At 40.1% G+C, this 17176-nt stretch overlaps 2 protein-coding genes across 2 annotated transcripts; both read right to left on the reverse strand.

Moving 5' to 3' along the window:
* Positions 1-880: 880 nt before the first annotated feature.
* sec31b (SEC31 homolog B, COPII coat complex component) lies at positions 881-13611 on the reverse strand. The gene is made up of 25 exons (XM_038735400.1): positions 13464-13611; positions 12562-12786; positions 12021-12216; positions 11818-11913; positions 10983-11123; positions 9450-9592; positions 9253-9352; positions 8976-9137; positions 8282-8434; positions 7939-8169; positions 7783-7857; positions 7576-7668; positions 7353-7461; positions 7087-7265; positions 6866-6992; positions 6540-6685; positions 6019-6192; positions 5798-5932; positions 5506-5695; positions 5024-5422; positions 4066-4124; positions 2966-3091; positions 2759-2878; positions 2562-2633; positions 881-2316 (listed from the first exon to the last, which is right to left on the reverse strand). The coding sequence occupies exons 2-25, from the start codon at positions 12762-12764 to the stop codon at positions 2137-2139; spliced, it is 3609 nt and encodes a 1202-aa protein (XP_038591328.1). The 5' UTR covers positions 12765-12786; positions 13464-13611; the 3' UTR covers positions 881-2136.
* Positions 13612-13826: 215 nt separating this feature from the next.
* Positions 13827-17055, reverse strand: ndufb8 (NADH:ubiquinone oxidoreductase subunit B8). Its single transcript, XM_038735401.1, has 5 exons — positions 16910-17055; positions 16533-16659; positions 16235-16334; positions 14763-14918; positions 13827-13983 (listed from the first exon to the last, which is right to left on the reverse strand). Exons 1-5 carry the CDS (start codon positions 16998-17000, stop codon positions 13891-13893), a joined length of 567 nt encoding a protein of 188 aa, XP_038591329.1. The 5' UTR covers positions 17001-17055; the 3' UTR covers positions 13827-13890.
* Between the last annotated feature and the right edge of the window lie 121 nt (positions 17056-17176).

Genomic DNA, 17176 nt, shown 5'->3' on the forward strand with positions numbered 1-17176 from the left:
CAGTGAATGAAATCATGAATGAGTTATGAAATGCCCCTCGAAGCGTAGGCCTACAATGTCTGCGGGGGGGAAAGTCGTAAATGCAGACATGTGGTGCATTCAAGTGCTTTTGATGGCAGTAGGAAAATAGCAGCTAAAGTAAAACTTTGGCTACCTGTGGGTAAGATCACGGACTCAATAAAGAAAAGTGTAGATGTGGAAAACTCCATGATAAGTGCAGGTAGCTGTCGATAGTTTTGCAAATGCATGATGTTAAACACAGAGCCATCTACTGTTCAAAATGGAAATCGCCTAGAATAGGATACAAAACCAGCAATACCACAACGTGAAGATGTCCTGCAGTCAAAATGTCACTGATGTAAAGAAGCAAAATAAAGCATCAACAGCAAAGTACTCTCTGTCCTCTTAGTTTTATAATAAATGTACTAGTGTTGTACATACAAAATGTACATTTTTTTATGTAACTTAACTACTTTATATACTGTTGTATATCCATAACAATGCTTCATATTATATTTGTTCATCATATTTTGTCTATATAAAATCTGTCTATAGTTACTCTAGTTGTCAATTAATGTATGCGATACACGCTTTATACTCCATAGGCAGGACCCTATTATATGAAGATAATGGCCAATAACTGACCATCTATTTTAAATTAATAATAAAAGTTAGCAATGATGAACTCAAGACAGAACAAATGTCACATCATCTTTCCATAAAACCTGGCAGCCCTAAAGTTCTTATTCATGACTAATAACTCATCTATAACACATTAATAAATGATTTTGTTACCCATTAGTTACAAAATAGTGTCCTATCACAAGGTAGTAACAAAATGGCATCTTTGCGTAAAAAAAATCATGAGCATTTAATCAAGTCTCAAAACCATTGAAGTGAAATTTTATTTGAAAAAAAGATACAGCAATGAGTAAAGTAATGCAACATGGATTGTATAAATATCTGTGCAACCAAAATGAGCACAGAGGCACTTGACTGCCTTCTGCTGCCATGATGCACCAAACTACCCAGTTTTATGTCCATCTACAAACCTTGTACCTATGTTTTCAGTTCATTTTAGTTTGTTATCACTGAATGATCTATTCTAAAACAAGTATGTTTAAAAAATAATAATTCAGAGTTACAAAAGGATTAGGTGCAGCCTGGGTAACAGAGGGAGTGACTAACATGGAGGGATTCATTTGCAAATTTAACATAAATTAATGCAATTTTTGCGTATGAGCTGCCATGTGAACTCAGCAGTGAGTGAAGGAGTTAACATGGGAAACATGCACACTGATACAAGTCTGAGGGTGAAAAGAAAAAAGATTCAGCTGTTCACATAAGCTAACAGGGAATTAGGCTAATGGGGCCAAGTTAACACAAAATGGAGTGGGGGGGGGGAAGAACAACCAGTAAATTATTCTTCTGCAGCGCTTTGGCCCCCCAAAAAGCCCCATGGCACAATCAACTGGACACAATCTGTTTCAGCAGGAGAGAACAATCAGTATTTATGTTACAGTATTTTCGAATGCTCTTGATGCATGTAAAATGAAAGACACTTAAAAGAAAGAACAGGTGTCTCAGTATGTTTCTCCCTCATACAAACTACACAGACAGTATAGAGTTAAGTGCGACCCAAATTTTATACTCATGATTTTACCCCTATCCTAGATGTAGGAGTTGCCAGATGTTTTGTTTTTGCAGTTGGAGCACTGCATGTGCATTCAATCAAAACTTTGACAACAGTCAAAAATATGCACATGTTGAGTGAAATATGGAGTATGAAAATGCATCTACTTGTACAAACACCGCCTTGATTCAAACTTTGCACCACTTGCTTTGTACATTACATCAACTGTTGAATTTACACAGAATCACAACTTTCAGAATACATTCACCTTATCGTAAAATTACCACGGCAACATTAACAAATCTCTACAAAAAAATCCACCTCACTGCCCAAATCAGCCAAGTCCCTCCAGGAAGGAATATGTATGGAGTGATGAAGACCACAATCAGCACTATCATCAGTAATTATTGTCATTATCAAAGCACGTCATCTGGTCGATAAGAAATAAATACATATATAACATTATGATAACACTGAAGTCTGCCTGGTGGTGTCCCCAGAGGTTAGACGGCAAGCTTGTTGGCGATGGTCATGACCACTTTGAGGATGGGCATGAAGGCGGAGATCTCGCTGAAGTTGCTGCTGCTGACCACCTGGGTGTGGACCTCCAGACCCCGTTGGTAGTTCTGGCTTGCCACACAGCGGCTGATCTCGTGGAGCCCGTTCAGGATGTTGTGAGAGAGCTAAGAGATCGGCAGGGAAACAATAACACATGTTACTATGTGGCGCCTGATCCAGGGCCCAAAAACACATCTTCATAGCTTGTATTCTGAAGCTTACTTAACAAGCCTAATATTTAATTTCAGATTTCTTCGGACATTAGCAGAGACGTTCTCTATGTCACCTCCACTAAAAAATGCTGCTGTAACCCTGAAACATGTGATTCATTGTAACTGTATTGAAGCATGTGCATTTAATAATTTCTTACCGACTGCTCCCTCAGCTTGTCATAAAGATATCCCAAACGTTTGGCTGCATCATCAAGTTTCCTTTTTGTTTGCTGAAAATGAAACATTTGTGGTCAGTTTCTAGCCAATAAAATCCCAACATTTCCCTACACTCAATACAAGCTTTATTATAAACAGCAAAATTTTGATGCAGCCACACACACACAGTGAGACTTACTGGGTCTCTTGCTGCTAGCTGGCAGCGCTGCACCAGGCTGTCAAAGGTGGATTTGAGGACCATGTGTTCAGCAGGGATTTCTTTCTGCTCCACCCTCTCTGCTGGCAGCTGCTGGAGGAGCTGAGAAAAACAAGAAGACAAACACAAGGTATTGATATGTTTGCCGCTGTGGAGAATTCAGACAGCAGCCCCATGTCTCACACCAACCTGCACGCTGGGCTCTTGGGGGGCTCCAGGGGGGACTTGGGCATGGTCTTGGGGCTGAGGGGCCTCCACAGGGAATCCCATCACAGGCGCAGTGATGGGGGCTGGTGGAGTATAGTTATCAGGGACCTGCGTACACACAATAGGAAATACACATCCAGTCAGTGAGGGGAAGGTTTTAAAACCTTGACGCTGAGCTGTGTTCAGAAATTTAGATTTGACATATTAAAGCTACATTTACTGATTCTTTTGGCCACTTGGGGACAGAGGACCACCACGACAGGACTGACTGGATGTTCAACTTTATTTAGCTCTTAGTTAGCTGGTTACTAACTTTGTCTTGTTTTGTTAGCTGAAAACATCAGCCCTCTGTTGCAAGAAATTAGTTTAATGAGAGCAGAAGCATAAATCTCTGTGGGTTTACCCACAACCCCTTTCAAATGACATGTAGTCATTTAGTTCATTGTTATTAATAAAATATTTATTACTGGAGCTTTAAAAATGAATCATATATTAAATTATTGAACTGAGCTCTTGTTAGGCTAGGTTGTATTATTTGCCCAGTTCTACTACACAGCAGGCTTTTATTATGTGTACCACATATCTTAGAGCAGCGATTCCCAGCTATTTGTACTTGTACCTTAAGGGGTACTAGTGCAGTTGACAGGGGCAAGTGGAACAAAGAGAAATACAAATTGGTCATGGTCTTTTGAATATTTATGGTCATGAAAACTAGTGAGCAAACGAGCAGAGAAATCAACAGTTAGTTAAAAGTAACAGCTTTTGTATTCAGAAAGGTTGTATGTACAGTAACCAAATCGACTGAAAAGAAGAGACCAAGGTGAAACAGCTCCAGTTGCAGGGTTACTGTTAAACAATACATGAAGCTATCCCATCTATGAGCTGAGCCGCACTAGGTATGTCGGAGAAAAGACGTTTGCTTTGACCTGTGCTCACAGCAATAGCTGAATACTAGAACACTAAATGAACTTTGCTCACAAATTTACAAGCATATTATTCTATTGTATCATATTTGAAAGAATATATTCCATGGGCTTGATAAAATATCTAAAAGATTTTGATAGTGATAAACGTGGGAGTACCTTCTTCTTCCTGGGTCCACCTCGTACTGCTGGTGGGTCATTCCAGCCTTCTTGATGTCCTAAATTCAGAAGTGGAAGAGGGAATTAGAAAGAAAATAGCAGCATTTTGTCCTGTAGTCACGCTCAAAGCAGTCAAAGATTGTCTACACAAGACAATCTCTATGAGCCAATGTTAGTCATTAAGCCATAGATTCTAGCTAGTTTTTGCAGAAACAAAACAGCAAATATGGCCAAATGTTCAGGCAGCAGCCTTATAAATCACTCAACAGTAACAATATCCCAATGCTGAATAATATAAGCATCTCATAAATACCTTTTTGAGCTCAAACATGTACGTATCAATGAAACATGTTGTAAAATGTGTTACTTAAGTCTGAATTTGCACTATAAATATATGAAGAGTATGTTCTCTTTAAAGGGCTGACACTGTATGATCCAAAATAAAACTTACAGCAACTTGATTCAAGCCTGGAAACTGCGGTTTTGTTTACTGTGTTTTAAGCTAACGTACATAGAAGTAAATCAGAAAGGTCACTACATTTCCCTCAAGCATACAGCAGCACAAAGCAAACACCACCAAAAACGCAGAGTGACCAAAAAATATTAAAACCCTATGCAATGTAATGCAATCCAATACAACCATGGAACTAAATGCAGGAATATTGTTTTGCATTGTATTACATTGTACAGGTGTTTGTTTGGTCACTCAAGTGTTTATTTCAATGCACTCTTTTTCTATATCCAACCCTAACCCTGTCACCTTGATGGTCACACGGGGTATTCAGCCAAGGAAAGTATCCTGCAAGTCAGATGAGGTGGACAGCTGAACATGATTCAATAACCATTAGCAACCTGCGAACATCTGTTACATGTAGATCTGCCTCTTTCTAGAAATACTTGAAATTACATGAATGTAATTGTGATCTTTTGACTACAAAGTGACCAACATGAAACTTACCTGTAGGAGGAGGGGCAACAGCAGGGGCTGAAAACGGTTTTACAGCGGGGGCACCAGGTCCTCCCTGTGGATACCCTGATCCAAGAGGGGAATATGGACCAGATGCCATGTGGGAAGCAGGCCCCTGGTTGTGGAGGCCCCCTGGGTACATGGGAACTGAGCCTCCATGTTGGGAGTTGGGTGGCATGGAGGGTGAGGATAAAGAGGTAGGTGTCATGAAGCTTGACGGCGGCACCCCGGGGCTAGGCATGGGGGGCATGCCTCTGGGGGTGGATGATGAAGGCTGTAGTGGAGGTCCTGATAGGTTGGCAGCTGGCATAGAAGGACCTGGAGGAGGGAAGGCAGAGGGCACGCCAGTGGGCATAGACTGAGGCTGGAATTGCTGATGAGGAAGGAAACCTGGGAAAGGACGAGGACTATTACATCAAATGAAACCAGCCTGAAACACCCTGAAAGTAGAAAGTAAAAAGTCAGTGTCAAACCTGGAGCCGGAGCAGGATGTTGGGGGTAGGAAGGCCTCATGGCAGGGCGGGTCGCACTGGGCGGCAGTACATGAGAAGAAGGTGGCAGACCAGGACCGGTACAGGTCGGAGCACCTTGTGGTGTAAAAACTGACGGCACAGGAGGCTGCTGTTGGGCCATCTGGGAAGGAGCGGAAGGCTGGTACTGATTCTAAGGTTGGGAGAAAAATAACACATAAAAATAACATAAAGACAGATCATCTTTCAAAATACATTAATGATTTAATACTTTCGATTGCTAATAGATTTATACCATTACTTGTGCTTTTGGTGCAGGAGTCTTGGCTGTGGACACATTGACTCTGTTGAAGGAGTTTGAAGGCTGCTGTCCAACGGCAGCCTCTCCCTGAGCGCGGAACAGCCTGTCTCTCAGCATCGTGATCCCGGGCTGGGGAGACAAAATGTATTTATTACAATCCAAATGGAGCATAACTATTGATTTAGGTTTGAAAATGTTACTGCTTTGCATCTTACTTGGTCTGAGTTCTCAGGCAGATAGGTCATGGCAGTGGCCAGGCTGCCCTCTGCAGCCAGAATGCCAGCATAAGAGGTCAGCTTCTCAGCCAGGATGGGGCTCTGGACTGCCACTTCACTGTTGCGGAGGCGTTCAATTGACTTACGCAACATCATTACTTTTTCAATCAGATCCTGAAAAAAAATACAAAGAAAGAGAAATGTGACCTACATTTCTCAACGCTCTTACCTTTGGCCTACAACAGCACGTTGCATGCGCAGCCCATAAACATTTTCTTAAAAGTTCTTCTCTAACTGCTATACCAGTCTGTACATGCAACCATTTCAATTCATCCCATAAGAGTGGGAATAATTACCATGAAAAACAAATCTGTTTCTCAGAGGTTACTCTACTCTAATTGATCATTTTCAGATGTGGTAACATTGTTTTTGTGCTCACACTCTTGTGCTTGGTGCAACAGTGTAGTTAAACCAGTATTTTGTTCATGCAAAGCCAAGACCAAACCTGACAAAGATCATACCTCCAGACCAAGAGGGGTGGAGCTGTCTCTATGCACCGCCCAGCACTCCACTAGCTTCTCAATGTTCCCAGAGCAGATATAACACAGACAGGCCTGCAGGCAGCGCTTCTCTGTTCCCTCATGCTCCAACCGGCCTCCCAGGGTATCTACCAAGAAGAATAACAGAACAAAACAACAGTTAAAAACAGGGGGGAAAGACTGAAATTAGAGTAGGGGTTGATAAGTACAGACGGAAAAGTTATTCAGCAAGTAAAACAAGTAATTCTCATGCAAGCGAGGCAAGTCGCAGCATGATCAATGTGCTGCTACATTTGTGAGCGACTTACCGCACAGACGCGCAAAATCTTCAGGGTGAGCGTAGGTCAGCAGAGCAGCGAGCGCCTCCTTCCAATTGTCCAACTCGCAGCTTTGCACTATGTCTCTCCAATTCTGGGTCACCACTGATGATATAAGCTGCAGAACAGAACAAATTATGTTAACATACAGCTTATACATCTTCCTCTGTGATTTTACAAACTGCACTACGATGAATCAAACGTACTCTTACCATTGAAATACTGTTCTTTTGCTTGCTTAGGTATTTTTGCTGAGTTTTCTTGAGCAGCTCCTCCCCTCCACTGATTGACAACAGGATGGCTTCAGCATAGCGACCATCATTCAGACACAGATCCACGGCTCCCTCAAAGTTACCAACCAGCAGCGCTTGGCTTATCAAACCATCGGTATCTTCAAAAGAATGACAAGGTCATTAGCCATCATCCCAGCCACACAAACTCTAGTTAGATTTCCTATCATGACACAGAAACATTTTACCACATGACACAGGTATCTGGAAATTGGAGTTCTCCTTTGGGGTCTGACTAAAGAAGTCCGCTGGTGAACCAGATCCCGAGGTTCTCGCATCAACAGACTCATCAGACCTCTGAAAACACAACAAAGAATATTTTACCCTAAACAAGGGCTGCAAAACTTTGTATGCAAATAACAATGAGCAAACAGATTTGAAAATAAAAATTTTGTGTGCAGACTTGCTGACCTCAGTGGAGAGCCGCTGCATCTTTTCGGCCAGATCTTTGGCATCTACTCCATGTCCATTGTGCTGAAAACTCTTCCCCAGACATTTTGAAATCTGAATAAACGCAACATTTTTCACAGCTAAGACAAAGGATATGATTCAAAGGTCACATCTTATGAATGATAAATATTAGCTAATAACCACAGTTATAAATCAGAGGCAGAATACCTTTTTCTCCAGTTCATCTTTGCTGAAACCCAAAAGTTTAAGGAATTTAACGCGGGCTTCATCCTCAAAGTTTACCTTTAAACAGAGAAAGTCAATTAGCACCACACTGACTTACAGACTTAAATGTATGTCTTGCAATAAAATGAAGAGGCCCACCAGAAGGAACTTCCATATGTCCTGCTCAGCATCTGACTTGGCGTTCTGAATCTTAGCCTGGCAGTAGTTGTTGAAGGAGCCCGATTGCAGCGCCGCCTGCAGCTCCCTGGAGCGCTGGAGGAATTCTGTCTCCGTTGTAACCTGGCTCACAAACACTTGCCTTGGGACGGGCTGGGGGCTCTGTACTGGAGGCAGCTTTGGATTCTCAAAGGTTATTAGCTTTCCACCAAACTGAGAAATAAAAAAAACAACAGATCAGACATAAAAGAAAAAGATTTGGTCATTTTTTTTACAATGCCTTCTCCATTACTGTGCTTATAAAATATTTTTAATTTACACTTACAGCAAAGGAAGCTCCCACTGGCCTGCGCACCCACTTAGGTGGTTTCTTCAAAGGGGGAACTATGGTGTCCTGCACTGTAGGCTGAGGAACTTGCAGGGGAGGCAGCACCTGCCCTGTACCAAAGGGATCCATTGTATCAAATGAGGAGGATATCTGTTAAATAAAATGCAAAATGTTAAAACAAGCACAACTCTGAGGTAAAGCTGAAAGATTTAATCAAATAGTTGATTGATTAAGCAAACATTTCAAGATTACACTGGTTCCAGCTCCTCAAATGTTAATATCTTATCCTTCTCTGATATTAAATTGAGTATATTTGGGTTTTGTTGGTCGGACAAAACAAGACATTTAAACATGTCGACTTGTGCTTTGTGACACTGTGACAGATAATTTTACAATACTGCTATTTTTCTGACATTTTATAGAACAAAGAATGAATTGTTACTTTGAGCAAATAATCAGCAGTTTAATAAATGATTAAAACAATTGTTAATTGCAGCCCTACTTCATGCAACAACCTCTGAAATGTCAGAGGTCATTTAAAAATTCAAATTCAGCATGTGTCGATGCCAAACAGTTCATCAATTAGTCTATGCAATCACTTCACACCAGCACCATCTTGTGGCCAAACAATGCAAGCCCTGCACACAGCCTTTGGGTTCATATACATACATCACATAAGAACAAACGTTACCTTATCAGCAGTGCTTTGCTGCTGAGCCTTCAAGCTCCCTCCCATCACAGAGTAGACAGTGATTCTCCCATCAAATGAGGCAGCTGAAAGCAGGGCTGGATTCCTGGGGCACCACTGGACATCGAAACACCACTGGTTTGTTGTTGGAAGCTCGTAAATGACCTAAAATCAAAGAAATGACACGTGAGTGTGAACCCATGGTATTGAAATCAAGTAACAAAAATGAGGCAAGGTAAAATTCAGGTATAACAAAGAAGCAGCAATTAATGTGATATACCTCTCCAGTGTTTGGGTTCCAGCAGAGGATCCTGTTGTCTTTAGCGCTACTCAGTAGGAGCTCAGAGTCAGCCTGGCTCCAGGATATGGACAGAATTCCCCTATAAGAAAATACCATACATAGGGAACATACAGTAAATTCTACAAGATGACTAAAAAAATTAAATGAAAATGATGTGCAAACTGTTAAAGACTCACCTTGTGTGGTTCTCAAGGACTTTAAGGGGTGATGTGGCAAAACGGAGGTCCCACATCTGGATGACTGGCAGTCGGTCATCTTCAGAGGCCAACACCAACTGAGTGGCCACGTCAGGGTGCCAGAGCATTCCTGAACAGTGCATCTGAAATCACATAACAAGTGAGACTTGCAGGGATTTTCTACAGGGTGTAACATAATCATTTTAACTTTTTGTCTAACCTGACAGGGGGCTAGGTGGCTTTGAAATATTCTCAAAATGAATGCTGCTCAATAAATTTTCATGTCTTATTCTTAAATCTAACCCAATTCTAATTACAAAATGTAAAATAACAAAAACTGAGGCCGGTGAGGTAAACTGAGGGCAGAGTGACCTGTTCTGTTTCGACGCCCTCAACTCTGATGCTGAATGCTAGTTATGTTGGCTAATCTACTAGCTACAACCATCCAGTGTGATCTGCAATTTGTCCAACAGGGATGTCAGGTGCCACACAGGAGAGATGCTCTCTGTTGTGTTAAGGCTTTATATCTAAACTATGACATAGATGCACACTCTTCATTTCACTTAATGTGTAGAAATCTGATGTTTTCACAAAATAGTTTAGTAAAGACACTAAAATCTGAGCCATACAGCTAGAAATCTAAGATTTAAAATGAAAGCTGTTACAGTTTAGTGTGGGTCGGCCGCTCTGCACAACTGTACTGAAACAGCATGCATGAATTTAACATCATCAGCATAGGGCTGGGCAATAAAACAATAATGATAATTATCGCAATCTAATTTTCCTCAAAAACAATATAACAAATGTTCAATATATCATCAAATATTTGATTTAATTCATTAGAATCAAATGAATTAGCACTTAATTTTTCTATTAAGATGTTTATTTTGTTGAGGAAAAGGGACTGAAAAAAGGTTACTAATCATATTTTTTCATCAAGTGTTCACATCACCGACAATAAAGTATAGTTTAACCATACAATTAACCATCTGGCCTTTCAATTTTCATTCAGGGGCAGAAATTAGACTTTAATCTTGAAAAAACAATGATTTGACATTTATTGATATAAAATTATATGAAATGTTTTTATCATGATAACATTTTTGGCCATATCACCCAGCCTACATCAGTATTAATGTTGAGTATTCATCAAAGCAAATAAAAAGTATAAATATGGTGCAGCTCTACTCAAAATTTCTTTAAGCAAGATTCACAATTATTGGGACTTTTTGATAGAACACCACAAATGATTTGCAGTGGTATGAGTCCCTACGATACTGTATATACTAATGATTCATTTGTATGTGTTTGTTTTAATAATTTCAAGTGAAGAAACAGAAGTTAGAGGATATGGTTCACTGAAGACAACCATAAAAAGCAGATCAGTTTGTCTGATACAGAGACCATTGTTCAATCATCTGAAAATGTTGCAATGGAACTTACTGATTGATTAATGAAACACAGACTTGCAGTGATTTGACAGAGGGTAACGTTAGACTTGGACTTGCTGTGTTTTGTATTAAAGCCACCAACCCGGTTGCTGTGGTCACTGATCTTGATGATGGGCTCGTTCTTCCTCAGGTCCCACACAACTGCTTTCCCACTGGGGGTGGCAGAGGCCAGTATGTGCTGAACCTGTCTGTTCCAGGACACAACACTGATGTCTTCTGTGGGCTGAAATAAGAGACAACAGCTGTTACTGAAAAAAACAAACCTGACCGATATCCCTGATATTCAAATGATAACACTACAAGGCCTGTGCCATGCTAAAAAGGTAAGTACCTATTTAAATGACCTTCAGAGAATGCTGCTGATAGTGATGTAGGATCAAGATATTTAGTAAAAGTGAAACTGATTTTATGAAATGTATGAATGGCCTGCTTAGAACCTAACTGTATAAAGAATATGTCCATGTGACAAGGCATCATTAACTCTATTACCTAAAGACCTTAACTTTTTTGTCCACCAGCCAATGGCTAGTGAACAAAGTGCACAAAATGTGCCAGCCACTCAATAGATTACCATTGTTTTTGGCTGGTGAGTGAAGTAAATCTACCAGACATTTGCATGTTTTGCTAGCATTTGGCTGGTGCTAATAAAGGAACCTGCTATGGGCTGTTACACTCATACACAACACATGAAATAGAAACCTATTAGAAAGAAAACTTGTGGCTTTTACTCTTAACTCAGACATGAAACTACAAAGGTAAAGAAACAAGGAGAAAGCTGCCTGTTGGGGATTGTGGTTTCTGTTTTCTTTTGACTCAAACAGTAAATGGGACAGGATCAAAATAAGAAGTCAACTATCAACCATTACAACAGAAATACGTAGTTCATTAAACCTATGATCTCTCAATCCTGCACCCACCTGTGTCTTTGTTCCGGGTGTCATTGGACTGCTAAAGTTGTTCAGATCCCAGATATATATCTCGGCATCATTTGCTCCTGATGCGAGGAGATTACTCTGATAAATGAAATTTTTTAAAAAGATTAATGTGCAATATGGTACCAGGAAAGATTCTGTGTAAAGTGCCTCTAAGGACAGACTGTGTGCAGACTGAAGACATGTACCTGAAAAGGGTTGAAATCGAGTGCTCGAATGGGTCCCGTGTGTTTGTCAGACTGTCCCACTACAGTCTCTGCTCCAGAGCTCATTATGGCCTCGGAGTTATATACAGTAATTGTGCCATTTTCACTGCCACCAACCACTCTCCCTCCAGTACCATCTGCTCCCATTCCAAAATTCACCCATACGATACTGTGCAACCTATAGAATATGAAAAGGAAAGCGAGTTATTCGCTGCAAATGGCATACTCATGTCCCATCATTTATAGCAGTAAGCTGTCCTCTGCATTAACTATATGTTCAGAGCTTTACCATTTAAGCTAAACTACTAGGCCTTCCAAATATATACAGACCCTACTTGTGATAGTAAATATCTGTGGATAGTGGTAAAAGTGAGATTGTTGCTGTACAAAAGCAGTAAACAAGATATTATATAAAAGGACTAAGCCACTCCTCTAAAATGGCTTATGTGGACAGTTGTAGAACTGTGGTTTAGAATCTTACCAACAAAATGCACATTATTTTTGTATCCCTTCTATAAATTACCTGTTTGCAATGGGTAATGACCCTTTGAGCTTCATGTCCAGAGATGGGTCAGAAAAATCCACCTCAAATACTTCTATGGCAGCTGTGGTGTTGAAAGAGGCATCAAGCTGTTGTGCTGATGTCCCTAAGGCCAGGTGGATAGGATGGTGTCCTACGGGACTCCACGCCTGGTGGGCAGTCCTCTGGATCTCCTTCAGCCTCATATTCCTCTACAAGTTTCAGGACCTGGACAGACGATCCGACTCCACTAAGTCAAAGACAATACATGTCTACTTGTTGTGGATTAACAATACATAGTTGAGTACAAATTTGCACTCACAATTCAAATAATCCACCCTTATTAACAGACTGCCGCCGACTATTTCCTGAAATTGCGGGCTAACGTTAATTTACCAAACCGTTCACCCATAACGTTAGAGCCAGCTTCCACCCATGTGCTATACAAACATTTTAACTTAGATTAACTATGTGGTAATAAATTTACAGTGGTATTATCTACATTTAGCTGTCGCAAAGCCACATTACTAACGTTACAGGAATTAATTCAATGTACGTTAACCACATATGTAGCTGGCGAAGTTAACGTTAGCATTTCGCATTCTCGGCTCCATACATGTTTCCCACACATCGATAGCATAATTAATAACACTGGACACTCGAATCGTTTCAGGGGATCGGATAATTTCTCATACATGCCACTACACAGGTCATATGAGCTAGCTTAGTAGGTTTCCGTTGCACCTGGCCGTCCCAGTGTATAACCGGAGCCTCTAGCAGCCAAGCGAACAGCCACCACCCATGTTACCATATTTAAACAGAAACGAGAGGCTCTGTAAATCACACGCGTTTATGTCCAGCAGAAAAAAATACATAAGACAAATAAGGTTTTAAAAGTGACTCACGTCAACTGTCAATATCACAGCCTGACTGTCGGCATCCACAACAAACAGGGTAGCTACTTATCAGTCAAGCTAGCAGCTAAGCCGCAGGCAGGTTCCGAGCAAAGTACTTTGCCGTGTTGTCACTACGCTACGGTAGCCGATACGGACATTTCTCATTCAGTAGAGACTTATGGTAACCCCGAAGTAACCCAACAAAAATGTTTTTGATTATATATCAGAAACATTTCATGGTAAAGGGATACAGGAATCTTCAAATATTGCTTGTCACTCAAAATTCAATCTTTTAATTTGTGTAAAAACAAACCTATTTGTCAGGTCAGCATTCTTTCTATGCACAAAACTAGACCAACACAGTGAGCAATGTAATTTTTAACATCTTTATTCTTGACAGAACTATATATACAGAAGTAGAATCAGATTTAAGTCATTAGATTTCGTAATGTTTGACTTCCTCTGGTTGTTTTTCCGGATCTCCCCCTTTCTCCAGGTACAGGTCGTTATAGGGATACTGTTTTGGTGCCTGGAAGAAAGACAAATGCTTTAATGAAAATGTGAATGTTATTAAATAACAGCCAAAAGCATTTCATTTACTGGTGACACAGCTAAACTACTAAACATACTGAAATGCACATGTTTTTCTATTTCGCTCACATTGTAGCTAAACAATTAAAACTATTCATGAGTAAAATAAGTGATGCAAAACAGAGGACACACTTTATAGCAACATTTAGAGCAATAAACACAAAATAACAAAAAAACTAGTCATCTATTTATTAGTTAGGTGGACAATTTGTTATCTAGCCATTTTGGACACTTGTCCAGCGTGTCAAAGTAAGTTGACAAGTCAGCCAGATAACTTTAAATGTCGCATAGAAATACGTTCTGAGATATGTCTGGTTAACTCTGTAGTTCTCAAGTCTGAGCAGACCTTTTCAATGATATAGCCAATTTGCTGATTAAACAGTTACGTTTTCTTTCACAGTCAAATATGTTTTGGATAAAAGGTCTGGCAGTCAGCCAGGGGGGAGTGCAGTTTTATATATATAAAAAAGAATAGGAAAAGATCTCCCTTCTATTGATTAACTGGTCAGTATCAGCAGCTCTACTCCCAGTAGACTACATTACAAAACACACACACCAGGATTGATAAACCGTGCAAAAATGTGACCATGCAATACTGTAGATAAAACTGTTTACTATTTATTCTTTTTATTTATATTTATTTATTGTTATAGTTCATTAATCTTTAGAGTGTCTTTTCTGTACTCCCCCCCTCCCCAGGCATTGGTCTGTACTTACAACAGGTTGGTATGCTGGGAATTTCTCCCCAACATAGAACATGAACAGCATGAAACCGATGAAACCAAACAGTTGTTTGCACATTGTGGACCAGGATACAGGGCTGGGAGATGTATCCACACGGTTCCTGATGTACATGTCAAAATGCCAGTGCATCTAAAAATAGACAGAGAACAATCACTTTTTAACTGTAATATACATTTATGTTTCATCTGTGTGAACTGGTATCCAAAAGCAACAGTGTCTATACAGAGGCCTGATAATACACTTCAGACATACATATTACATAGGTGTTCTGTCTCTTTAATGGTTTAGCAATACACTATGAGTATACATATCCTTAAACATTATTGATAAGGATATATTCAATTACCCACCCCCAAAAAACCGTTTGGTACCAAGATATATACGGAGTGGGACATTGTGTCCTTATTACAGCAAATATATATCTGGCATTTCTGCGGCTCGTTTAACAAAAGCAATTTGTGGCACTAATTACATCGCAAATGGTGGCGGTGTCACGCTTCACTAATGAATGTTGCTCAGAAATTGCAGATTTGCAATTCCTACAGGGCTCTTGCACACACTCATGCATGGGTCGGAAGTATGGTGTTTGTCTTGATGAGTGAAAATAAGCAGTAAGAAAATGATTTCATGCTGAAAAGCATGTTGCAAATTTGATGGAATCAGTCCCTGTACTGTAATTTCTTGTTACTTATCCCATGACATATACACCAATACTGATGTATCTGTGATAAGTTCATAACGACAGATTCACCTGGCCAATACATGGGTTGCTCCTGATATCACAACAATAACAATCATTATTTTTAAAGCCCTTTTAAAACCAATGTTACAAAGTGACTAACAAGAATCAAACCCAAGTTATAAAATAGTTCAAACATAAAGGCAGGTAAAACAAAACACATTTGAGAAATAAAATTTAAAAAATTATAAAAATTATACTTCAAATAAAATCAAATAAAATCAGGGAAGGCTCTTCGATAAAAGTAGGTTTTAATAAGGGATTTAAAAGAGTTCACTGATTCAGTCGACCTGATCTCCTCGTTTAGATTGTTCCAGAGCCTCAGTGCCCTGGCTGCAAACGCTCAGTCACTTCTCTATTTCAGCCAGGTGTCTTGAACAAATAAAAGCTCTTTGCCCGAGGATCTAAAGGTACAAGCTGCTGTGTAGGATACTAGTAGGTATGCGATATTGCAGGTAGCAAGACCATGTAAAATCTTAAAACATACTGGGAGCCAGTGTAATGAGGCTAAAACAAGACTGATGTGATCACGTTTATTGTTTCTGATTAAAAGTTTGTCAGCCGAGTCTGTAACCGATCAATAGATTTTTGATTCAGGCAGGTACAAATACTCATAGTATCTTTAAAAGTTAAAAGGGATCGGATTTTTGAAATGATTATTTTTAAATAATTCCAAAAGCAAGAAATAAAGTCATCAGTATCTTACTGGCTCTCCCCAGTTCCTCCTCAGGTCAGGGTGGTCCCACTGGTACCAGGGGTCTCTCTCATGCTGAGATCTTTCTGGTAGCTTTGGATAATCTCCATAACTACAAAATCAAAACGATGGCATATAGATAATGATCTGTTAATGACAGTGTTGACTAGTAGTTCACACAGTGGTGAAGTATGTGGTAAACGTAATATTTGAGTTGACTATGACTTTTCAACATCTGCTTTCACACTGCAGAGAAAACGAGAACAGTTTAAACTACTATGAATAGCAGGCTTCTTCAAAATAAACTTACCCCTCGCCGTTGTCGGGATATGGTTGATAGTCCTCAACCCTCAGGTTATATTTCTTTGCAGCAGCAGCTCTCTCCTCGGGGGTCTTCGGATACGGACCAAGAACAGTATCCTTTGACACGCCCGAGGCTGAAACACCAAACATTGCATATGTGAATAAACAAAGGCGAAGTTATAAAGACTGCAAGCGAACAACAATGAAAAAACAACAATGCTTTTCTGTTTGCCTTCACCCTCATTCAGATTAGCGGTAGCCGCTCAGCTAGCGTAAGCTAACGTTAGCATGTCAAGGTTATGTCCATCGGAGGCTTTTAACTTTAAACCCTGATACGTATCTTAACAGAAATGAAAAGGCATCAAAAGCTACGGCACTGCTGACCTGCTCTACACCCCGACAAAAGGGCTGCAATGCCAGAACCCTTTCCTTTAGAAAGGGTTTGGGCCCACCGTCGGAAACCAACACCAGCCATGTTTACTGGCTGCTGCTGTCTGACAGACTAACAAGTACGCATGCGCAAGGTTGGAAGTATGGGTCCTCATAAGGACCAATTCCAATTCATCCTAAACATCTAAGCAAAAGAGCATGTTAAAGACTTCTGCGGGACCCACTCCAACTATTAATTATATAATGATATTAGGATTGGCA

The sequence above is a fragment of the Micropterus salmoides genome, unplaced genomic scaffold (assembly GCF_014851395.1).
Source record: "Micropterus salmoides isolate LMB-PRFRI ecotype aquatic unplaced genomic scaffold, ASM1485139v1 Ms_hic_scaffold_21, whole genome shotgun sequence".
Classification (NCBI taxonomy): domain Eukaryota; kingdom Metazoa; phylum Chordata; class Actinopteri; order Centrarchiformes; family Centrarchidae; genus Micropterus; species Micropterus salmoides.